Source organism: the organism of the source record quoted next, unplaced genomic scaffold (assembly GCF_019419815.1).
Source record: "Pyrus x bretschneideri cultivar Hongxiangsu unplaced genomic scaffold, Pyrus_bretschneideri_v1 Contig49, whole genome shotgun sequence".
Lineage (NCBI taxonomy): Eukaryota > Viridiplantae > Streptophyta > Magnoliopsida > Rosales > Rosaceae > Pyrus > Pyrus x bretschneideri.
In genome coordinates this window covers 1,534,429-1,558,887 of record NW_025999786.1, presented here as the reverse complement: position 1 = coordinate 1,558,887, position 24,459 = coordinate 1,534,429, and the positions used below count along the sequence as shown (strand labels likewise).

Genomic DNA, 24,459 nt, shown 5'->3' with positions numbered 1-24,459 from the left:
GGGGGAGTTTAAATCCCAAGAAATTTTTAAACTCATACCGGATACCATTTTCATTAAATAACGAGTCCCGATTTTACCCTAAACTCATTATGATAGATTCGTTTTCAGGGGTCAAATTTTCATCTAACGGCCTACAATCCTCCCGCATGCAAGGTCTGCACCTTAGAAATCGCGATCAAAGCAATTCCCAAATAAATAAGAAAGTGGAAATTGGCCGGCCCATTTTATAGTTTTTGGGTCGACTTGGACTTTATTTCATCTCCTCTCGTCTCGTCTTGTCTCTCTTCTCTCTGCAACGTTGGACTCATCAGACTAATAACAGCGACACTCTCAGCTTTGGATCTGAGAAGAAGAATTCAGAAAGAGGAGAGAAAGAGAGAGAGAGAGAGACTCGATCATTATTTATTCTTCCAGAAATTAAAAGAAGAAAGAAAAGAAGAAGGTAGAAGGTAGAAGAAGAAAGGAGCAGTGTGAGAGAGTGAGAAATGGAGCAGGTTCGGTCGGCAGTGGAGGAGCACCTGGATCAAATGGCAGATCTCGTCCAGAAAATATCCGCAGAGTTACGTTCTGGTCTTGCACCTGCTGTAAACACTTTCTTGGGCTTTTTCCACGCCATCGACTGGAAGGTACCTCCATTATCTCTCTCTCTCTCTCTCTCTCTCTCTCTCTCTCTCTCTCGCTGTTTGGTTTCCCAGAAAGTAACCAAATTTGAAAAGAAAATCTAATTTAATTTAATGGGTGATTGGCAGGAACCTTGGTTGATGGGTTTAATGGGGATGCATCTTGTGTTTCTGATAGTAGCCATTACCTCCAGGAGGAATCTCAACTTCCAAATGTTTCTGTTCCTTTCGGCATGTAAGTTCGTTTTATATTGCTTTCATATGAAATTTATATGATAGTTAGTGTTCTGTGTTGTTTGCGAGATCGCGTAATGTGTGATTGCGCCTTCAGTCAATCCGTGAAGGATTGTTCTACCCTTACAACAATATATAGAGTAGTTGTTTGATAATACATGTAATGAGTTATGGCTGAAATGCTTTCATTTAAGTTAGATTTATGCCTTGTCTTTAGTCCTTTTGTGGCTTGAGCAAAATCGCTTTTTTTTTCGCTTGTGGCTAGATCGTTGATGAAACATATAATGTGTGCTTTTGCTTTTGCATACTTTTAACATTAGAATGAGTTGATTCCAGAAGCAATTTTACTGCGAAATTTAAAAGCATAATTGAGAATGGTAATTGGGGCTGACCCCGACAAGATCTGAGCAGCTTGTTTATTGTCTTGGTTCAAAAGGGGGAAAATGCTTGTAATGAAACCTGGGGTTCTACTCTGGTTCTACTAAGTAAATTGGTTTGTTTATATGGTTCTAATGAAACCTTGTGATATGGTAGCAGAGATCCTCTTTTATTCGATTGGATTTTCAGCAAAAGAATTTGGATTTATGTGCTGCTAGATGCAGCCCAATTCATTTTCATCAAATGATTCTGATTGCCTCCAAGGAGATTGGTGAACTTGTGCTTTGATAGTTCGATGGAGACTTTCAAACATGGTTTGAGGATCTGGTTTGATGAGGGAACATAAAACCGAGGAACAAACTCGATCAAGCTATAACTTTTTTTCTTAGTTGTTAGGCAAGATTAGCCGACCCCACTTAGTGGGAAAAGGCTTTGTTGTTGTTGTTGTTGTTGTTGTTAGGCAAGATGCCCAAGCTTTATATCAAACTATAATCACTTTGTGCTTTTTTCACTTCCAAAATATAACCATTTATTTAATCACTTTGTGCTTTTTTATTTGAAGCTTTAAATATAAATAGATTTTTTGTATTTCGTATGCTGTGTGATTTCTCCAGAATGTGTATGAATCTCTTCTGTTTCGATTTCTGGTTATTTAGGATATCCATTGAAATATCTGATACCAGTCTCAAAGAAAGAACTGCAAAAAATACTACTATTTTGGTGGCCTTGTTTCTCTTTAGGGTTTGGATCATTTGTTCATTCTTTATCAGAAGATTGATGTTTTCAAAACATTATGCATGAATCGTACAACTAGTGTATCATGCTCCTCATACCTTTTGTAGAAGCTTGTTAATGGAGAATTGTAGTAATTTCCAGTTTTTGAGATTAGTTGGAAACTTTGCCAACTCAGCCACCAACCGGTACTTCTCACAAGGGGTTATAGAATTTTTATTTATGGCATCAGTGTTAAGTACTGATGTTCTTTTGTGTTGCTGTGAGTATGAAGGGGGTTTGCTTTCAGAACAAGGGTGGAACTGAGCATGTCAACTTACATTTGTTCCTTTTGCCTATCTAGATACTTATATGCGGAAATTGTTTTGCAGTGGCTGGAGTTTATCTTGCAGAGAGGCTGAATAGTTTCCTGCATGCGAACTGGAAGAGCTTTGCCAGTCAGGATTATTTTGATGAGGGTGGAGTTTTTCTCTCAACACTCTGGTCTGGGCCGCTTCTCGTCATTGCAATCATAATTTTGGTTAGTACGTGCGATTGATATTCAACTATTATCGTATCTTGTCTGATTCCGTATTTTCAATTCTTTGCTTTAACTTGAATCTAATTTCTTTCACAGGTAAACACACTCTTTTCCTTATGTCGCCTGATTGTTAAGTGGAAAAGAGCTGAGCTAAGACATCGTGCAAGGCTTTCTCAAAGCAAGCAGGATTGAGCTTCTCTCGTGCCGGATTGCCAGCCAAATGAATATGGGGTTTGCCCTTCTTGGCTTTTTATTTCAAAACTTTTTGTGTCTAGGTGATGCCATTGTTCCAAGTTAGATGTGAGTTGGGATAAGTTTTTCCCGTCCGAGTCATGAATTACTTAAAGGACTAACTAAAGCATTGTGCTCAAGGTTCCCATATCAGAATCTTTTTTATTGTAACATCAAATTTTGACCTATTTTTTCGTACGATAATTGATCTCAGTCCGCGTATGATAGTTTTGGCTGTTAATTTCTTGTGGATGGAATCCGGTACTATAAGTTAACGGCAATTCTTTGCTGTTGTTCGTAATGCCTATGGTTTCAAACTCTCGTTTGCTAAACTTGCGTCGCTTGCACCGCACTTATAATCTGTCTCGCTGAGGCCCCGTTTTTGTTCATCTGAGTTGTGAATGATCGGATTTTCTTGTTCATTCCGATGAGCCATTTAATGTTCTAGTTTCTACACACTCAAATGAACAAAGACAATGACTTGATTAGTCTGTCAAAGACAATCTAGTAACCTCCCCCCTGCACCCACTCACAGCATCCTCCAACTTAAAATTCCAAACCAGATGAGTTAAATGATGATGTACAAACCAAAAGAAGGTTCAAGGTCAAACCGAATACAAACCAATCAGATCGAACCAAAACCTAACTAAACTAGTTATTTTATTAGGTTCAATTGCAATTTTATGTATGAAAGTATGTCTGCCTTTGCATTTTTTGAAATTTTTAATGAAGCAAACCTTTATTTATTTATTTTTTTAAAAGGGAGAACACTGGTGGGAAGTCATGGTTATCCACCTCTTTTGGGGTCTGGGAAGATTCAAAGAGGCATTTCAGTCTCCCCTTAACTACAAGTCTGGTTTTTACACCAGCAGCGAGAAAACTCACAAAAGCAAACCTTTATTTATATGTTGAACATTTCTTTTCTTAAAATCTTCAGAATTTATAATTTAGTTTTAAAATCCGAAAATTTAGTCGGCCTTAAATAGCCGTTATATAATTGAAAAATCACAACGGTAGCCTTTTTGAAATAAAATCCCCCCACAACCTCCCACATATTTTCTCAAGGAATCACAACAATTCGTCTTCTCTCTCTCTCTCTCTCTCTCTCTCTCTAAAACCCAGTTTGCCCTACGCAAAATTCAAATCTTGAGCAAAGAACAGTCATGGCGAACGAGAAAGTGAACAGGAAACTGAACGGAGAAGAAAATGAAGAAGAAGAAGAGGAGCCGAAAATCCCCGTCTTCACAGTCCTCAAGAACGGAGCCATTCTCAAGAACATCTTTATCGTCAACAAATCCCCGCCGCCGCCGCACTCCAAACCCATCTCCGTAGTCCACCGGAAAACCCATGAAGAAATCTTGATCGTCGGCCGACACCCAGACTGCAACATCGTCTTGACTCACCCCAGCATCAGCAGATTCCACCTCCAAATCCTCTCCGACCCCTTTTCCCAAAAGCTCTCTCTCACCGATTTGTCTTCAGGTAACTATTTATTTGGCATTTCATTCAATTTTCTTTAATTAAATGAGAAAATCCCAAAATATATGGCTTGTTGGGTTAATTGGGGTTTTCGTTGCAGTACATGGGACTTGGGTTTCGGACAAGAAGATCGAGCCGGGAGTTCGAGTGGAGCTGAGCGAAGGGGACAGGCTCCAGCTTGGTGGTTCCAGCAGGGTCTACAGCCTGCACTGGATTCCTATGAGTCGGGCCTATGATTCTGAAACCCCCTTCCTGCCATTCATAGAGCACGAAGATGATGAAAGTGCAGAACAAGAAGTGGACCTGGTAAGAAATTATGTAGCTTGTTTATTTTGGACATGAATTTGAGGAATGCCTAAAAGATTGTTTGTTGAATTGTTCTTGATTATGTTCTTAATTTCATGCATCTTTGAATTATTACGAATTGAATTGAATGGTTAGTGTGGAATGCCCAAAAGAAAAGATTGTTTCTTGAATGGTTTTTCATTCTTTTGTTTGTTCAATCTGTTTCGTATTTTATCCGAATTCAGTTGAATTGAATTGAATAGGGATTTTCCAGTTGCCAATGACCTTTATTCAAATTTTCTTTTGCGTTTTCTATTTGGGTTCGTGCAGTGGGAGAATTCTTTGTCAGCTGAAAACAAAAAACCTGAATCTCCAGATTCAAATTCAGTGGGTATAGAATCGATGTTCTCCGATGAAATTGTGGGAGTAATTGGGAAGATGGAGGTCCCATCAGCACCTCCGCTGCCGGAAAATGCCATTTACTCAATCTCTGATCAAAGTGAAGAAGGTGGTGAGAACTTATCAAAAGGTAGCGGTGAAGAGAATGAAGTGTCAAGCTTCTGGGCATTTGGAACGGAATCGGTGAACCTGTTTATGAATATGGAAGAATCTAATCCTAGTCAAAAGGAAAACCAGCACCCACAGCCTCACTGTGTCACAGAAGAGGTTTCTGAAAGAGAGAACCCGGAGAATTCCTTTTTTACTGCAGAGGAAGGAGAAGCTTATCATGGAAAGAATGATCTTTCTATTCTTTCGACTTTGCCTCTTGTGAATGGAGAAATCCTCGAGGAGACTAAAATTCAGCTAGTTGAGAGAGAAAATCGGACGCCGGAATCAAAACCAAACTTGCCAGTCAACCTGAATGCTGAACATTCTACTGGTGAAAAGGAAGATGAGGCATATCCTGCTACTCAAGTACCTGAGGAATTTGAGAGCCAAAGCCCTTCGAGAAAATATCAGGGACAGATTGATAGTATATGTCTTTCCTCTGGACCTCGGGTGATGGAGAACTCATCCTTGCGGACTGGGGAAGTCCTTGACGAGGACAAAGATGAACAAATTCCAGAAGAAATCCTGACCCGAGGACCAAAACCGAACTTGCTGATAAGCCAAAAGTTCGAACATTTTGATGAAAGGGAAAAGGAAGCTTATGCTGCTGCTTCTGTACATGAGAAACTTGAGAACCAAAGCCCATTGGGAAAAGATAATGGACAGACTGATATTTCATGTCTTTTTTCTGGACCTCTTGTGATGGAGAACTTATCATTGCCAATCGGGGAAGTCCTCGGGGAGACCAAAGATCAGAAAGTTGTAGAAGAAAGCCTGACCCCAGAACCAAGATCCAACTTGCCCTTTAACCTGAATTTTGAACATTCTGATGAAAAAGAATGTCTAGTGGATGTGAGTTGTGGAGAATCAGAAAACAAAAGCGTGGCACCAGAAGATCATGAAAAGAGGGATACAAGCATTTCTTCTGCACCTCTTGTGACAGAATGTGGAAACTCATCTATGTCAGAGAAAATAGATGACAAAGAGAGCCAGACCCCACAATCTCTCTTTACTGCAGAAGGACAGCCTGAATCGGAATTCTGTGAAAGCCCTCCACTGAGATCAGAGAATAAATCAAGCACAAGGATGGGAAGCGTTTGGACAAGAAGAGGCAAACCTGCTAGTGCTGTAAAGCTTCAAACAGATACGAGCAGAGGAAAATCTACAGAGGCTGGTTATGATGATGATATTGAAGAGGACGAGGAGATCTTTACTCCAGACAAGGAAAATTTCACCCCAAATACTATTCGACTGAGGTCTTTGAAAAAGAAGGGTACGATAAAAGTTAAGCCTTCCAAATCAAGCACATCATCCTCATCGAAACTAAATCTAGTCTCCAATATCCATCAACAAGAGCTGATTGAATCCCCAGGAAAAGAGAACCAGATAATGAAGGAACTCCAGGAAACAAAATTAGCAGGAAATACGTCTGGAAATCAAGCAAGGGTGGGGAAAAAGTTGACAGTAACAAAATTAAGAAGAGAAAGGATTCCCTTTCAATCACTAAAAAGCTCCGGAGGCAAGAACATATCAGAAGACTCAGTCCCTAACACAGCAACAAAAAGCAGCATATCTTTCAGTTCTACTAAAAATAAGGAGGTTGCCAATGCACACTCTGTAAGTTGGTCAATACTCGGTTAAATTTTTCATAAATTTATTCCCACAGCTCTAACTTTCTTCCATGAATTTATTTTCATGGCTCTAACTAGCTTTATCGAGCATAGACATGTAACTCAAAGTTAATTTTCAGAATAAATCTGTTGGAGAAGGAAAGAGGAGCTGGACTATGGTTGCAGATGCTACTACTCTTCTCGACAAGGAATCAAGGAAGTCATTGCAGTTTCTACAAGGTCTTAATGGCACACAGTTAATCATTCCAAGAATGGGTAATGAAATTTGAATACGTGCATCAGTTTTCATGCCTGGTCATTCCATTTGCTAAGTAACATTGTTGCTGATGATTGTGAATGCACTCGCTTATTGTAAACAGTCATACAGGAACTGGATTGCTTGAAGCAACGTGGCAGCCTTTTCAGAAAGAAAACAGAGGCTGAATCGGTTCTGGAATGGATCGAAGAATGTATGGTTAAAACAAATTGGTGGATCCATGTCCAGAGCTCAAGGGAAGATGGAAGACTGATTGCTCCAACCCCTCCTGTTTCTCCGCTGTCTCTATTTAGTGAGAAGAGTTGGTGCTTTCCTTCTGGGACAACGGGCTCATTGACTTTTTCAAGGTGTGGGAGCACGATGGACCTTGTATCACCATCCCCTGAAGACCATATCCTAGATTGTGCTCTTCTACATAGAAGGATGAAGAGGAACGATGGACAACTTATCCTTCTCAGTAATGATGTTACCCTGAAGATCAAAGCCATGGCAGAGGTAATGATGCTACAACTATTACTTTAACAATTTTTTCCTTCCACCCTTGACGCATCCTTGCGCATAATGCAGGCGTTTTTTTTTAAACATGATTTTGGTTTTGTTTCAGGGTTTTCTTTGTGAGACAGCTCAAGAATTTCATGTGAGTCTGGTGAACCCACTTTCTGAGAGGTTTATGTGGCCAGACAGTTCTCCCTGTGGGCGTACATGGTCTTACTCCGGCAATGTAGCTTTGAGAGAAAAGTACAATAGCTGCGGCCCTCGGAAGAAGTTATCAAATGGTGAAGGTGCAAAGGGCTTGAAGCTCATTCTGCACCACAATTCTCATTACGGGCAGATCCGTTAGATGAACTGAAAAACAGCGTTCATTTCCGTTCTCAACTCAAGTTGTAATGGTGTTGTTTGTCGAGCAAAATGATGCCGAAGAAGTCGACTTATTTGTGCTTTATCAAGCACTTCAACTTCTTTTCAACTGATTTTATCAAGAACTCGAGGAATCAAATTGTCCCCATGTGTTGGTTTTTCTGAAAGTAATGTGCTATTGACTAAAGAAGGAACGAACTTGTATACATAAAGGATAAGGGTCGCCTCATCAAAACCCTACCGGGGATGTAAGGGATTAGATCAAGAACTTGAGGAATCGAAATCTGTTGTTATGCATCATTACATCATTCAAATAAAACGATGCTTTTAAGGAGCTCTGATTCTAATTCTTTACGAAATATACGCGTAATATGTTGAAGCCTTGAAAGAAAGTTCTAGATTTTTTTTTTATTTTTTATTTTTTGGTACATCGATATTTTTACGCTAAAGGTAGGGGGAGGTCGGCTAAGCCACACAATGAGCAGCGTAATTTGGTATCGTATTCGCCGTCCACGAGATTGGAACCTAAAACCTATCATTTCTGAGTGAAGAGGAATACCACTAGATCAATCGTAGTAAAGTGGCGAAAGTTCTTGTTTGTCGAGAGCAAGATACTTAAGACAAATTCAAATTATGTATGCATTATTATTCAGGATACATGGGATCACCTAAAACTTACAACAAGCTCCAAACTGGCAAAGAAAATCATTTATTTAAGCTCAAGAAATCATAAATATATGGGATCATCTAAACCTTACAATTCTTATAGGAAATCATACACTGGGGGGCGAGTAATCATTACTGTCGAGGAAGATTGTTGAAATTCGACTCACCTCCTCCAGTTTTGTGAGTGTAATTACATGACCCTGGCATAAGAAAAGAGAATGAACTCTCTGAATCCTCAAACGGGAGTCGAGGGAACTCTTGAAACCCATCAAAATTACAGGTTTCAAAATTCAATGGAGAGAAGTAACTGGTCGGATCATCAATACTTTCTTTCACGTCCATGAGATTTTGAGCTGCACCACCTCCGCCAGGAGCAGTGGAGCTAACACTGAAGTTTATGCTTCCAACTCTGTTTGATGCTTCATTGCCTTCCCCATGCTCTGCTGGCCCTAGAGTTCCTTTTGTTTCATCGAGGGGTATGGCAGGAGTGTGGCCTTGAAAAAGGGTAATGTGCCCAAAAAGCTTGTCTTTCCTCGAGAAGGTAGTGCCACAAGAACAAAGCCACTTGTCCATACCACAATGCTTCTCATGAGTTTTCAGATCTGCAATAACGGAGAACTTCTTGATATTGCATCTGCTGCAAGTGTAACTTTTGTCACAGTGGGTTCTCTTGTAGTGATTCTTGACGCACAAAATAGTCTTCAAAGGCTGAAACTTTTTGTGATCCTTGTTCCGCTTGCAGCCAGCATAAGGGCATGAATACCTTTTGATAAGCGTTGGTTCAGAGCTGGATTCTTTGTTGGGTTTAGCAAGTGCTGCTGCGGTTTTGTACTCGTCTCCATGACCTCTCATGTGCATCCTTAAATTTGCATCCCGCTTGAATCCCTTTCCGCAAATTGCACAGAAGTGAGTGTGAGGTGCAAGGATTTCTTCTTTCTCTAACTGTAAAATTTCATAGCTACCAGGCGGAAGGTTCTCACCTTCATCAGCATCCTCCTCATCTTTGGTTTCATGTTCTTCAACATGCTCAGTCCCATAATTACTTATTAGATCAGTCTGGTTGGCCTGATCAGCTAATTTTCTTGCGCTATTAATTTGCATCTTAACACCCGCATCATTTCCTGCTGCAGAAGGAATAAATGACCCATCAAGCTGCCCAAACTGTCCATTAGAAGGTAATGTGGTGGAAAGCGTATGCTTCACAGATGGTAGAAGACTACCTGCTGTAGAGATCAACTGAGCAATTATTGAAGTAAGATCCGCAGTTATGAGCTGCTGTTGCTGAGCCACAAGTTCATCTGGTCGTCCTAGAACTTGACCTCTCCGGCCAACAATCACATGCACTAAATCCTGAAGCTGATGGATCTTTTGTTCCAGGAATGTGAGATTGCTCAACGTCGTTCTAGCATCCCAGTCTTGGATTTTATTAGGCTGCTGCACCTCATGCATCTTACCACCTTCTCGATCTGGAATTTTTGACTCATTCTTGGAATTGCAAGTATGTGACATTTGCAAATCAGAAGGCTGGTGGAACTTCTGGAAGGACGGTTCCATCCTCATTTCATAATCTAAAACAGAGGGACTTTCCCACTCGCGTTGATGCAGCCGCGATTTGAAATTGCTAAAAGATGGATGATCTGAGGAAATCGTATTTGTCACATCATTCCCAGTGGAAGGATTCTCCCAGGTGTCCCATTGCCTTTCTTTAGGATCCATTTCTCAACTTATATGCTCACCTGATGTATCAAAATCCAACACCAATCCAACTTAATATACGAGACAAGAGAATCGTCATTGTAAATCAAAGCAACCGCAAACAGAAATGAATCATCCAATTAAGATACAGCTGCACGACAAGCAACCGAAAATCTGAACAAATTGAACACCCAGTTTCCCCTCTGATGCTACTTTTAAGAAAACTATCATCTTCCTCACCAAATTATTCATGAAATGATTCAAAAAATAAAATAACTTTCAGCATAAACTGTAAATATCCTCATAGGGTAACAATTCTAAGAGTTAAATCATTAATCCCTACCTATTTCCCATCCAGAATTCAACTTAGTTTTCCAAAAACAATTTATATCGATCGATTAGGAGCTTTATGTGCATATTAAATAACTTTAAAGACACACTTATTGCTAATTAACAATTAAGAAACCAAAATCTCAATTCAAGATAGTTCAAGCCGAATTATTTTCACTAAACCCAAGTAAGAAACCCAAAATCCCATCAAACATCATTCATAATTCCCAAAAGCAGCACAATCCATTTCATTTAAACAAAACAGATTACATAAGATCCTACCACATACAAAAAATAAAATCAAAAAATCAAAAATCAAAAATCAAATATATATATATATATATGAGAACCCTAGAAAGGGAGGTAAGAAAATCACCAGATTGTCGAGTGCTTGTACTTATATGCTCTTTTGCCTCCTCTCCTTCTTCTCCACTCAGTTGGCTGTCAAATTTATATACTCGTTTGACACAGAAGTTGAGCTCAGCTGCATCTATATATATATATATACATATACATATCCATTTAGATATATATCAGCAATCTCTGTGTGTGTTTGTTTTTTTCCAAATATCAGCAATCTCTGCTTTACAATTTACAGTCTAACACAGTGGGGCCAAGAGCTAGTAGTCAACCCCATCAATCAGACCGTTCATGGGCCGCGATCAGATCTTTGATTAGTTTTGTACGGTCGAGATTTCTCACCGAAAGAGACGAAGTCTGGAGTCTGATTGGAGATGCGATGGGCCCCAGAACTAGGAACGACTCTTTCCGTGTGTAATTAATTCTTTAGAATTTGTGGGCACGCAATTTCAATTCGACTTGGTTTGGTTTAGTGTGCGTTATTTGACTCGTATCATTAAAAAATTAAAAATAATAAATCCTCATCGAACTTATTATTTACAAAAAATACATTTGAAATTATTATTAAATCGTAATTCTGGGCAAGAAAATTACATTTGTTCAAATGTTAAGAGTTATGGTTTATTTAGCGTTGGAGCATTTTAAATGGGAAACGCAAAATGTTTTGAAATGAAAAGTTTACATGGTGGTTGAAAAACAGAATGTAAATTATCCATCTTTACTAGAAGATGTAAATAAAGATGTCTATTTACATTATTTTTTACGATTTTATGAGATGATCCGTTAGATTCCTAATCTACATATTTCTCAGAATAACTCATATTTATGTTTTCTAAAAAAGCTAATATGAGGCTGTTACATCTCAAATCTGCATTGCATCTTAAACATAGACCGTGTTATAAAATAAGAAAAGGAGGAATAAAATATGCGATTAGAAAGGGTGAAGTGGTGGAGGTTTACTACGAAGTAAAGTAACGGAGGAGGAATGTGCGCCAACGTTTCTTCTCGGAAGGGGAAGGTGCCTTGGTTACTTCTAGGAACATGGTCAGCATGTACAGCTCTCCAATCCCATGAGATATGACCTGACTCGGACATGTATTGCCTGTCCAGATGACTACTCCAATTTACCATTTGTTAAACGGTTTGATTTGATTCGGTTTTAATGCCACTCCATGGACCTCATCTAAACGCATTATCTTGCCTTAATGGTGTTTTTTTTTTATGAGAGATTTTGTAGTGCCAGAGTTAATAAAGTGCACTACATGAGTATTATAAAGTCACTAAATAAAGTAGAGAAATGCCGACACTTAGTACTATAATATAGTGATATTTCTTTTCACTTGTAAGTAAGATGTCTTAGATTCGATTCTCGGGTAAAGATGAATTTAATCCACATTATTGTGGCTGACCTATTGTGAGGCTTGACCCACACCCACATCCCCTTAGTATAGATAATATCGTTTGTTAAAAAAAAAGTAGAGTAATGCTAAGGAGACTCTCAAAAGTGGGACTCTCTATAAACTCTCTGTCACCTCATGTTTTTGGCACAATGTTTTGTAATGTTAGCACGAGAATTAACATTAAACTGTAAGGTAGTAGATAATCTATTGAGGGTCCTACTTTTGAGAGAGTTTCTTTAGTATTTCTCAATAAAGTATTTTTCAAATAACTTATTTCTTCATTACAAATTCATGCATTGCATCTAGTCGCCTTAAATCTCTTTATCTAATTGTTATTGATGTAGAGACATTGAGAGGAGAGATTTAGACTAAGTGACACAATGTGACAGTCATAATTAGGCATCAAACTCTTTATTCGTATGAGACAATGGTAATACTCTCACTTAAAAATAAAAACAAATACTACTAGACCGCTCTATGAATGACTCAGTATCCAATGATTTATAGTGCATTTTTTACAATTTACTCATCCAAACATGATGTGGATGGGGCATACCCCAGCTACCCACCAAAACTAGTACAAAGTCCAGACCGTACCGTGCCCACTTTAAACGGGCCAGAGTTGGGCTTGATTCGGCCTGACCCGACCCATTTTACCGAAATTTCAATTCGGGCGGCATTTGCATTGTCGAATTTGATCGAATGTGCATTTCGACGCCGTTATCTTTTATCTGTGGGAGGAGGTAGAGGCCGCCGGAGCTATGCTGGCAGTTGCAGTGCCGGTCAGATTGAGATTTGGCGCGCATTTGCTTGGGATACACAAACCCCTGACGCTAATACCAACTTCTTCTTCCTCAACACGCTGCTTCTTCCTCTTTCCCTCTCCTCCTACTCGAAACGTTTCGCTGAGTCAGACTCCTCGTGACCTCTTCCGCCGAAACGCTTCCCAAATCCCTGCCCCTGCGGCCAGTGATTCCGTTTCCGTTTCTTTCCCGAAAGACTCTCCTCTCTTTGGTAAGTGCAGTGTTTCAAAATTTGTACTACACTTACATCCCATGATAATTCATGTGCTGCATTTATTTTCCAAGTCTGAATTACCTCAACTGTTTAGTTGCTGAGAAAATTTGAGGGGAATAACTAGACTATTATGCTATGCTATGATTTGTTTACTTGGGCTGAGAGAAAATCTGGGTTAAATTTTGTATTTTCTCAGGAACCAAACAGATAACTAGTGTGTCAACTGTGGTTGTGGAGTTGGGGTAAAATTGATAATTAAGACATTAAAGTGAAACCGAATTGGAATCAACTACTTATTAGAATGTGGACCATGATTCAGGATTGGAGGATCTACTAGTGAGCTTCATCTTGGGGAAGAAGAGGGCCACAGAAGTTTCCCACTTGTAAGAAATCAATCACTAGTTTCCCTAAATATGTCTGCATTTCGGGCATGTTTTTGTTTACTTATACCTACATTTGCATTGTTATGTTTGAGCGTACCATTAACCCACTTCTGGTTTTCAAGGCAAGCATCTCGAGCCTTTTGGTTTTGTATTGTGCACAATGACTGCACATTAATTGGTTTAACAAACATCTAAATTCGCGAGCTTTGAGTTTTATATGTAATTTTGTGCGGTATGTCTCATGAAATACATTATCATTCTTAGTTTTTCCTTTATTTTGTTATAGTATTGTTTAAACTCTGAATATCTTCTAGTTTCTTTTCTTAACAGGGTATGGAAAAATGTTGTCCAAAAAGGTGATACGGTCATTGATGCCACTTGTGGCAATGGTCATGATACCTTAGCGATGCTCAAGATGGTCACTGATGAATCGGGAAAGGGTTCTGTTTATGGACTTGACATTCAAGAAGCTGCTTTACAGAAAACTTCTTCTCTGCTGGAAGATTCGGTCACTCCAAATGAGGTACCTTTGACAAATTGTCTTCTTTCTGAGGAAGGAGAAAGTTTATGCATTTGTAATTCATGATTCCAAATTTTGTCTTCTGAGGAAATAAAAAGTTGGGAGTAGTTGTGTGAGACTTGAGAGGTCACTGTATCAACAAAACTTCATGCGAAGTAATAAAAGAATTGGGCAGCTCATTTTGGACCCGGTGGGGGAAGGAAATCGGTGGTCTTGATTCCAAAACGAGTGTGGATAAAAAAATTGTGTTCAGTCCATGAGTAATTTATTGTCTAATCATCACTGGTTGAACCTCCATTGCATATCATGTAGGACTAATTTTACAGGAAATATAGGCTTTGCCTTGATCTCCCGTTTATTCTTAGTTGCAGAGTCCATTGGAGTGGAGTCAGACCAGTATCTGATGTACTCATGTTTTCACCACTGTCTTTATGATTAGTTCTTCTAAATGCACCATATTTGACTGTTGAATAATAAAGAAAATGATTGTGATTGCTCATTAGATTTAAAAAAGAGGTTTTAACGGCACTTTATTACGGAGAATTCTGGCTTTCATTGTATTTCTATGTTTGTGCTTCTGTGTTATGCTTGACTTGTATACTCAAAGCCTTATCAACATACACAAGTTTGCCTTGATCGAGTTATTTATTAGTGTGATTGAAACCAACTATAATGATGTTTATCATGCTTTCATTCTGGACTGGTGGTTGGGACTGGACTGAACTATCTTGTGGTTTTACTTTTAGTTCTTTTTTTTTTTTTTTTTTTTTTTTTTTTCTGTGGTTAATATTGTGGACATATGAAAATTCTTCTTAGTTTCAATTATATGTAGAAGGGACTTGTTAAGCTGTTCTCCAAATGCCACAGTAAAATGCATGAAGTTCTACCAAGGAATACATCTGTTAGGTACTCACTTTAACTCAAGATTCTTGATGATCTCATCCCATTCTTTTGTGTATTGAGTCAGAGTGATAACGTGAAACCCTAATGGAATTTAATTTTATGCCAGTACCTTTGACCTCTATGTCTCTTTTACATCAGTTCTTCATTAACGAATGCAAAGAAAATCAGTTAAGAAAACAAGAATACATTCAGAAAGCTTACATGCCTGGTATTATGCAATTGCATTAGTCCAGCTTCGAAAAATAGTGTATTGTGGAGGTGTATAATGATTGTTTGTTAGCTAGTTGACAGTTTTGTGGTTATTAGTGTCTAAGCTTGGTCACTCTGTTTGCACCGTTCTTTAAATTCAATAAAAGCATTTTTTTTCCATTTTTTATGTAGGGAATTGTTATTGGCACTCCAAATTTCTCATTCTGCACTCCATTCATATTTAGAAACAAAAACACACTTGTGAGGAGTGTAGAATGAGATTTTTGGAGTGCCAATAACACTTCCCTTTATATATATAAAAAAAAGGGAATTGTTATTAGCACTCCAAAAATCTCATTCTACACTCCAAACTTTCTATATTTGGAAAGAAAAATACACTTATGAGGAGTGTAGCATGAGAATTTTGGAGTGCCAATAACACTTCCCAAAAATATATATATATATATATATATATATATATATGTATATAACAGAAGAAGAGAAAATTAAATAAGTGTTTTGGACAGCTGAAAACACACAATCTTTATTCATATAGACGGCAATATTGTTGACCACATTACTGCAATAGGAAGAACTTGCTTCCTGAGAACTTTTATTAAATGGGTGTTGCCAGGCTTGTCGCTTTCAACCTAGGCTATCTTCCATGGGGTGACAAAACACTCACCACGCAGTCAGACACAACATTAAAAGCATTGGAAGCTGCAAAAGGTATCCTGATGGACGGAGGGCTTATCAGCTTAGTGGTTTATGTGGGGCATCCTGGTGGATGGTAACACTTCTGCTCTAATATTTTCTTTTTCTTCACTTTGTATGCTAGTTTGTGCTTCCTGGGTTTTATTTCACCCATTGTGCAGTTTAAGCAAAACCATATTACAATTACAACTGACTGAGTAATTTTCTTCTTAAATACGGGAATAAACATATGAGATTGGATTGTTAGGAACAGCTTTGGTGAATACTGGTAACTCTTAGATGGAGTATTAGAATGAAAAAATCCATAGGGAAATATAAGATTAATTAAGTTCCTCCAAGCTCCATCTGAAATATATGGTTATTTATTAACAAAACAAAAAAAAAAGTTCTTTGGCAGCAGAATACTATGTAATGATATGGAAACAAAGTTTTAAACGATTGATATTAGTTGTCCCTTAATGATTTTAATTAAGTGGAAGCATGACTTGGAATTTATTGTGGAATGAAGAGTGAAAATTGGAAGCTTGATAGAGAATACAGGTTGAGTTGCGGAAAAAGTGAGGTTTGAGTTTGGGAAACAGATTTTTATACTAATGAGCCTCATCTCTTTAGACTGTCTTGATATCATGATTTTCCCATTGCTGGAATGTGTGCCAATCTGTCCTCCTTCCCTCTTAGTTGGGATTTTTGTGTGTCAGAGAAACCTTAATGAGTAGGAATGGAGAGGTCCAGTCTTTACTGACAGACCTTGAAACTGGGTGATTGGTTCCAAGTAGAGCTGAGCACATAAGAGAGTATGGACGTCAGAGGCTTCTCGAATATTTGCCTGCTTATCTTTTTCAGATCTGTTGAATAATTGTACCCTTGCTACTGTCACACCTTCCTTTGTAATATGGGAAGCTAAAGAACCTTCTAAGTTGCTAGTTTGGCTAATTGCTCTTGAGAAGATTAATATTTGTGAAATGGTTCAAAGAAGACGGGGGCTTCTACAAATATGGATCACTTATTGCTTCATTTCCCTGTGCGATATCCTTTGTGGTCGCGATTACTCAAGGTGACAGGCTTATGGTGGTCCATTCCAGTGTCATGTAATGCTTTGTTGTGTGAGAATTTAGTTTCTTTAGGGGTACGAAAGAAGGGTTTTATGGGCAGAACTGAATAGGAGGGTTTTTGGCAATGGGGTGTGCGATCCACACTCTTTTTTACTTCTCCCACACCCTTTTTTAATTTTTGTCCTTTGATCTTATTCAACTGATCCAATCGGACGGCCGAAAATTAGAAGAGTGTGTGAGAAGTAAAAAGAGGTGTGTGGATAGCACACCCCTTGATAATTTGGCTTATGAGGAGTTGGATTGTTTGTGGGATTCAGATTTTAGGCTTCTCTGTGGGCATCTGCTGCTTCAGATTTCAGAGAGTTGTTTGTTTTTTTTTCCTGTTATTTATGCTACTGAGGAGTATGTTATTTTTAGGATTGTTTATGATTTTGTTCGTATCTTGTTTAGCTTAATACTGGCAGTTGTGTTCTTCTCATCGACTCTCATGTTTTAGACTTCATGTTTTCCTTTTGGAAATTCAGGGAAGAACTGAAGACTGTCCAAGATTTCATCTCCAAATTACCGGTTGAGACGTGGATCTGCTCCGAGTTTCAGACAGTAAACCGATCATGGTCTCCAGTTCTTGTTTTCATATTCAAGAGATGTTGAATCGGCCAGTTGCTCCAATGTTCATGTCTTATTCAAAGGATAAAATCTTGTAGCACGAAAATCTCTGTTACTGCCAAGATAACAGCAAGAAATTCCTATACATATATCCTTTGTTAACGGTCAAGGTCATGCTTCTCGTGCTCAGTTATTGTCCGCGTAGACGCTTCTCTTCGCAGCATTGAAACCTGTTGCGAGTTCAAATTCTTTGTCCTCTTTGATTAAAAATAGAAAGAAAGAAAAATTTGTTTATTTTTGGGAAACAAAATAATTCTTCCCGTACAAACTACACGTAGTAGCTTGGGGCCCAATCTCCACACAAAAGACATTGTCCAGTTACCTAAATAACTTGTAACACCAAGTATCAAAGGAATAAGACCCTTCTAGACACAGGTAAGAAGAAATTCGACATCATAAGCATTCAAATGCACCCGTTGGGTGGAATTGGTACATTGGCGTATTTCGCTGAGATTTGCAGTCCCAAAACTTTCAGCACTCACTCATGCACTATAACCATCTTACCACATTGCAATCTACCGCTGCGAAGTTTCTCTTAGCCACCGTAGAACAAAATCTGAGATCCCAGAAACAGGAGGAGAAAAGCATATCAGAAGCAACAAAAATGGGAGAGGGAGGGAGGAAGAAGACAGGTAGTGAGAGCTTACGATAAATTCCGCAATCAGAAGCATAAAAGTATATCAGTCTGCACTCAGTTGTTCTTTGATTTCAGGACTTTTATATGGTAGCACATCCCAGTACATTAAATTTTGGTAAGCTCTCGGGTTAAAATAATATAGTTCTTCATACCACCCACTGTACAAATTTTAATGGAAAATAGTTCAGGGGGAAAAAATTATTTACATGATCATTCTGTATGTGCTAATCCTAGAACACTGGTCTATAAAAGTGAATTAATTCTTTATAAAAGCTTTCAGATGATATCAGTAATCTTAAGCTCAAAGGATTAAGATTTCAGAAGAAATACTTTGGCGATGAAAATTTTGGGGCCCATTTAATAACCATTTCAAGTTTAGTCTTTTATGTTTAATTTTTGGTAAGATACAGGAGAAGGAGAGATGAATTGAGGAGGAAGGATGGTGAGAGAGAAGTAGAAGAAATGTATATGGAATGGTACACAAAAGGAAACCAAAAACCAAAAACTAAAAACAAATTTAAGTTGTTTTCACCCCTCCTCCCACCCGTTCCAAGTGGTAATCCAAAAAGCGACATCATCTCTTATATTTTCCTTCATTTTTTTCTCCCTCCTCCCACCCTTTCAGAGTGGTAATCCAAAAAAACACATCAGCTCTTATATTTCTTAAACCTCTCTCTACTAAAATCCCAACATCTCACTCACACAACTAGAATTACCGTACTCTAAACATTAGATAGAGGGATTTGTAATCACTAGATGTAATGCACTTCGAGGGCTTTGTAAATGACTACTTGAAATAAGTCATTTGAGAATCCTTTGTTTAGTGGTATGTAGAACTCTATCAAGAAGACGTGTGACGAATATAAGTAATGAAGTAAACAATCTGAGTGCCAGGTGCATTGGAAAAATGAATAAGATTGTATCATGGTAATGCATATACGAGAAAAATCCAATATCCTGATGTAAAGAACGGATTATATTGAATAAAGGACATGTGTGTGTTAGACAATGACACTGTAAAAGTGAAATGTGTTGCTCATACATTAGTTATTTTTTCTCTCTATATGATATTTTATTGATAGAATGAACTGTTATGGTAGACTGCACTTTATAGTATTTCAAAATTTCAGAAATGTCATAGTTATGTAACGGACATGTAGAATGAAATGTATAAAATTTTAAACTTTGAGAAATGTACAGGCAAGACAAATCAGTAAATTAAAGACCTCATCCTCAACAAGTACCGCCCCACCTCTCCATACCCTCAATGGGAAACAAGGAACGGATCATGAACTTGTTCCTGTCATATGGAAAGGTACAAGCAATTACCTATCAGCTTAGCCATTTGAAACAGATGCTCTTTGACAAATGAAATTCCCGGTTTCTTCCAAGAATTTATAGAAGTTGGACAGAGTTGCTGAATCATTGCTTCTGTCTCGCGTAACCAACCACACCTCTCTAAGTTTAACATCAACATCCCTGCAGAAAAGTTTGACTGAGGAATATCAAGAACTATGGACTACTATAGAGCAAGGTAATAAGAAAACTCTGAATAACAAAATTATCCCTGGAATTTACTGATAAAAGAAAATTAGCACCGCAAGCATATTAATTACCTCCTAAGGGAAAGAATCTCGTGGTTCCTCCTTAGGTAATCAGCATGGTTTGTTAGAGCATCTTGAGCATACTGTCTGCCCACAGTTCTGACTGCAGCTGTGTTTAGTAGATTTTCCAATGAACCATGCTTTTTCAAGAGCTTTAGGGCAGTCTTCTGACCAAATCCAGGAGCTAGATGTTGGATTCCAGGAACACCATCAGTGTGATCACCCACAATGCACCCTCGGCATTAAGTTAACAGAATTACAAAACATGTTCTGGAAGTGAATGAATATTATATTAAGAGGGGTTTATCACACAGGAATGCGGCCTATTAAAACCACTCTGGGAGCTTAGAAGAAATGTAAACAAACTGACAAATTAAGAAGAAATGATCAGTCTCTGAAAGAACTCCAATTTAGTTTTTTGCTGCCTAAAAACTGTTAACTGTATGGCAGATAACTCTTATTTAAACCCATTATGTGTGTGTTGGAATTTGATCAAATGCTTTACAAAACATTGCAGCACAGTTACTGTCCAAATTCTCATCCGTGAATAATTATCTAAATATGTCAGTGTTCACTCTATGACATCCTAGCTAAATTAATGAGTATTTTTAATTAAGCCCTAAAAACTATAGACTACATGAATCAATAAGTCTTATGTAACAGTGAACAGTCACAGATATAGCATTATGAAGAAAACTGTCTAGGATAAGATACATCAACATCATAACTGGCTCTGGAAACAAAACTAGAAAACATTTATCATAAAAAAATATGTCAAATTAGAGTCATATTGCCAGCACTAACATAATTAATTGAAATAAGAAACCATCACATTACAATTATACTTACTAAGGCTCAAATCACAGCATGGATCACAGTTATACTGAGCTAAGAGTGTAAAACGACCAGCGTTCTAACTCGTCCAGGGGCATAACAAGCTGGACATCTTCCGAAAGCAATTCCTTGAAATCTTTATCAGGAGAGGCAATCACCACCCGATATCCTGTTTGAATAACTTGCCCCACAAGTGTAGCTATAACATCATCAGCTTCATGACCTTCTACTTGAATGACCTGCACCACTTTATGTTCAAAATAACGCAAAAGCAGAAAACCAAAATTTTGAATTTTATCATCTACACGCCTTTATGAGAGATTTCATGTTTTAAGCTTCAATTCCACTAGCTTCAGGCATGGCTTAAAGAATCCAATATATTAGGAAGTATCCAGACTAATAAAAAATTATGTATAAATTCAAAACTTATAAGGATACAATTTTTAAATAGAGAGCAAACTGGTTATTGAATTTTTATTTCAAACAAGTAGATCCTTGCCTGTTCATAAATACAGGTAATCATGTTTATATTGGAATGATAAATTTCGAATACCAAAGCAGCAGCAGTAAAATAGGAAAGAAACAGATCTCCCATACTATCAAACGCTCATTGCTATTTTGACATATTATAGCTGTTTTATTGTTTCTACTCCTTCCCAGGTCTTTTAGAAAATAAAAATAAGAAACAAAAGGTAGAGGGGTTCAACCTGGAGAGTCTATCAAATAGATGTCGGTCTTTGGTGCACAGGATATAAAAGCATATCTAATGCATGAAAAGTAGCCTTGAAAAAAAGGTTATTTAGCCTCAAATGACACTTCTAATGGGACAATCTAGCCTAGGCTAAAATAGCCCAGGTCTCTTCAAGGGGCTAGTTTATCCCCGGCTCTTGCCCAAGGCTCTTGAAGGGTCAACTTACGAAGAAATTGGTAGCCAATGAAAACTAGCCACCTAACACCTTTTTGCCCCTAACCTAAAAATTTTGAGAGTGCCCTTGGCCCTTTCCACTAAACTTTCTCTAATTGACCAAATATGATAGGATAGGATAGGATTAGATCCTGTATCTTGTATTATGTGTAGCATCAGATACAAGCTCCAAGTAGGAATGGGTTTGACAAAAGATAAATAACAGTTTATTTACCAAAAAAAAAAAAATTATTATTTAGACTTCATTGAAAATATGATTATGATAAAGGAAAGAATGGATGTTGCAAGAATATAATAAGTTGGTAGTTGTGGTAAGTGGTGGCAAGTGGCAACAGAAGCAACAATGATCACATAACCATAGTGGTGATAGTGGGGAAAACACCATCAGTGTAGGTGGTGTGCTAATTCCTTGGTCGTGCTAATGTCTTGGCGGCAGCAATAAATAACAAGGTGATAACTGTAGTGTGTTGACAATGAAAATGATGATAACAACGGTTGGTAGTATTGCCAATGACAGTGCTAGTAACAATGTAGTTCGTATGGTCCATTTCTTTCTTTACTCCGTTCGAATTTTTGTGTTGCTTCATTATAAACATCATGTTAATGTTTGTGTACTCGGTAGTTGCCTCTCAATGTTCTATTAACAAATTATTACTTATTAAAAAATTAATTTTGATTAATGCTTCTAGCTCTAAAATCAGATTCATATTTGCTCTAAAGATAATATTACAACCTCATGTGATGATACCAAAATAGAGGCTAACTCACAGGCACATTGCATTTTCGAAGGACATTGGTGATGACCCCATGTGACCTTCCAACATGCCCCCTTGAAAACTGTCTTGTGAATTTCCACCTATATGCTTTATAAGTTGGTAATAACTGTCTGCGGTGCTCACTTCCTCCTTCCCCATCAACAACCTGCGAGTGCAGAATTTAGAAAAAGTAGATATATTTACCGCTACCAAGATTAACCATCATGATACAACATTAGTTAATTGTAATTTCAAAGTCAAGATGATCAAATTCCGAGAATCATGGAAGAATAATTAGCTTTGTAGGGAGTCTACAAGGTCCAATGACTTATCACACATCCCTTCATAAAAATACATAGCTTTGTGCATAACGGATATTATGTTTCTGCTTGGGCTATCGAGTTAAACAATGGCGGGCCACTAACCACGTAGAAATCATAAACTGCTTCTTAACCCTTCAATAGGGTAATCAAACTTCCCTATAAGCATCACAAAAAATGCTCAGGTGTGGAGCTACATAGTGGCTCCTGTCAAATATATTTTGCCAAGCTAGCTATCTATCTTTCCCTAACCAATTTAATTTGTGGAACCTTTGAGCTAAGATTAAACATTATGTCAAGAGAAAGAGGAAAAACCCAGTGAAGCATTTCATCGAACACATGGTGCCAAAATGGGTAAAGTGGACTTACAGCAATAACAGGGTCGGATAGGCTAACTTGATTGAGAAATAAGGAGACCCAATGAGCAAAAGCGTGTAAGCTGGGACTGCTTCCTGCATAACAGAGAGGATTGACGTCTAAAAAGAAGACCCTTTTCTTGCTTGCCTTGTTTGGCAACACTATTTGTCCATCATCAACCGGTAGTTTATACCCACAAGTACTAGTGGAAGAAGAGGAAGAAGAAGACGAAGAAGAAGAAGCTGCAACTCCACGAATCTTGCATGCTTTTGTATTTGTTGACACTATATTACGACGAATTGGAAGATGTGGGCTTACAGAAAGAAGGGGTCTGATATGAACGCGGGTGGGAACTGCAACTTCTACCATTTCCAATAAATTTGATGTTGCAGCTCGTCTTTAGAAGCCGGATATTACTCCAGATACAACAAATTAAACTAAATTATGTTATAAACCACCACGTCGTATTTCATACGGCACACTGTGGATTCTATTCATCCGAGTTATTGTGTTTGTTTGACTGTAGTCACGAGCAGGTGAAATCCTCTATAGTCTTTTCAGGTTCGAAAGAGGTGAATAATGTGGTTTGTCACCAATTGTTCTCCTAAAAAAAATAAAAATAAAGGTGAGAGTGAACGGAAATGCACTCATCAAACATATAAGATAGTCTTACAAAGTGAGAGGAAGAATGGATTCAAATTCTGTTGTGTTCCCCCTTTACATTTCCCCATATTGTTTGTTTAATTAAACTTCGAGCTGCTGAGTCTGTTTGACTATGGTCACGGTCAGGGTGAAATTCCTTATAGTTTCTTCAGGCCTGGAAATGATGAATAACCGTAGTTTATCACCAGTTGTCCCCTTTTAAAGAAAAGAAATTGAAAATTTGGATCTTGAATGGTGGTAAGACTATATGAAACAAGTTCTTATGCTAGGTTTTCTTATTGATGGTTGAGGTCCATCATGGTGGAGTTGGTGGTAGTAAGATGGTTTCACAATTTTCTCCAATGGTGGTTAGGGGTGGGCACGGTGCGGTTCCACCCCTAAATTAGAACCGAAACCGAAATATATTAACGGTTCGATTCGGTGCGGTTCCACTTAAATTTATTACTAGAACATTACGGTTCGGTCTACACCGGTTCCGATTCGGTTCTTGCCGGTTTACGGTTCCTAATAATAAATTATTTGAACACCAAATCATTATGCATTCAAATACATCTTCTAAAACTAATTACATAAAGTTGCATACAACCATCTTTTTTAATGCAAATGTCTTTGGTAGTGGCACCAAGTCAACAAAAAGAGACAACTAAAATACATATGCACTGGTCAATCAGTCAACAAACAAAAAAATGATGAAGC

The 24,459-nt window shown here is 38.1% G+C and overlaps 5 protein-coding genes across 5 annotated transcripts; 3 read left to right on the top strand and 2 right to left on the bottom strand.

The window, feature by feature from the left end:
* The first annotated feature begins 223 nt into the window (after positions 1-223).
* On the top strand, positions 224-2,956 carry LOC125470124 (transmembrane protein 18-like). The gene is made up of 4 exons (XM_048568625.1): positions 224-626; positions 750-855; positions 2,336-2,484; positions 2,581-2,956. The coding sequence occupies exons 1-4, from the start codon at positions 486-488 to the stop codon at positions 2,674-2,676; spliced, it is 492 nt and encodes a 163-aa protein (XP_048424582.1). The 5' UTR covers positions 224-485; the 3' UTR covers positions 2,677-2,956.
* Positions 2,957-3,541: 585 nt separating this feature from the next.
* On the top strand, positions 3,542-8,107 carry LOC125470123 (FHA domain-containing protein PS1-like). The gene is made up of 6 exons (XM_048568623.1): positions 3,542-4,197; positions 4,295-4,500; positions 4,810-6,645; positions 6,779-6,914; positions 7,019-7,410; positions 7,520-8,107. Exons 1-6 carry the CDS (start codon positions 3,879-3,881, stop codon positions 7,754-7,756), a joined length of 3,126 nt encoding a protein of 1,041 aa, XP_048424580.1. The 5' UTR covers positions 3,542-3,878; the 3' UTR covers positions 7,757-8,107.
* Positions 8,108-8,388: 281 nt separating this feature from the next.
* LOC103937733 (protein SENSITIVE TO PROTON RHIZOTOXICITY 1) lies at positions 8,389-10,998 on the bottom strand. Its single transcript, XM_048568624.1, has 2 exons — positions 10,841-10,998; positions 8,389-10,175 (listed from the first exon to the last, which is right to left on the bottom strand). Exon 2 carries the CDS (start codon positions 10,153-10,155, stop codon positions 8,572-8,574), a length of 1,584 nt encoding a protein of 527 aa, XP_048424581.1. The 5' UTR covers positions 10,156-10,175; positions 10,841-10,998; the 3' UTR covers positions 8,389-8,571.
* Positions 10,999-12,913: 1,915 nt separating this feature from the next.
* LOC125470171 (putative rRNA methylase YtqB) lies at positions 12,914-17,777 on the top strand. Its single transcript, XM_048568772.1, has 6 exons — positions 12,914-13,238; positions 13,561-13,624; positions 13,955-14,147; positions 14,977-15,050; positions 15,871-16,026; positions 17,527-17,777. Exons 1-6 carry the CDS (start codon positions 12,986-12,988, stop codon positions 17,651-17,653), a joined length of 867 nt encoding a protein of 288 aa, XP_048424729.1. The 5' UTR covers positions 12,914-12,985; the 3' UTR covers positions 17,654-17,777.
* Positions 17,778-18,929: 1,152 nt separating this feature from the next.
* On the bottom strand, positions 18,930-23,610 carry LOC125470170 (DNA polymerase I-like). Its single transcript, XM_048568771.1, is given in 6 exon segments — positions 18,930-19,784; positions 19,922-20,144; positions 20,759-20,802; positions 20,804-20,982; positions 22,437-22,589; positions 23,113-23,610. Coding segments are annotated over 6 exon segments (1,098 nt in total). The 5' UTR covers positions 23,470-23,610; the 3' UTR covers positions 18,930-19,642.
* Between the last annotated feature and the right edge of the window lie 849 nt (positions 23,611-24,459).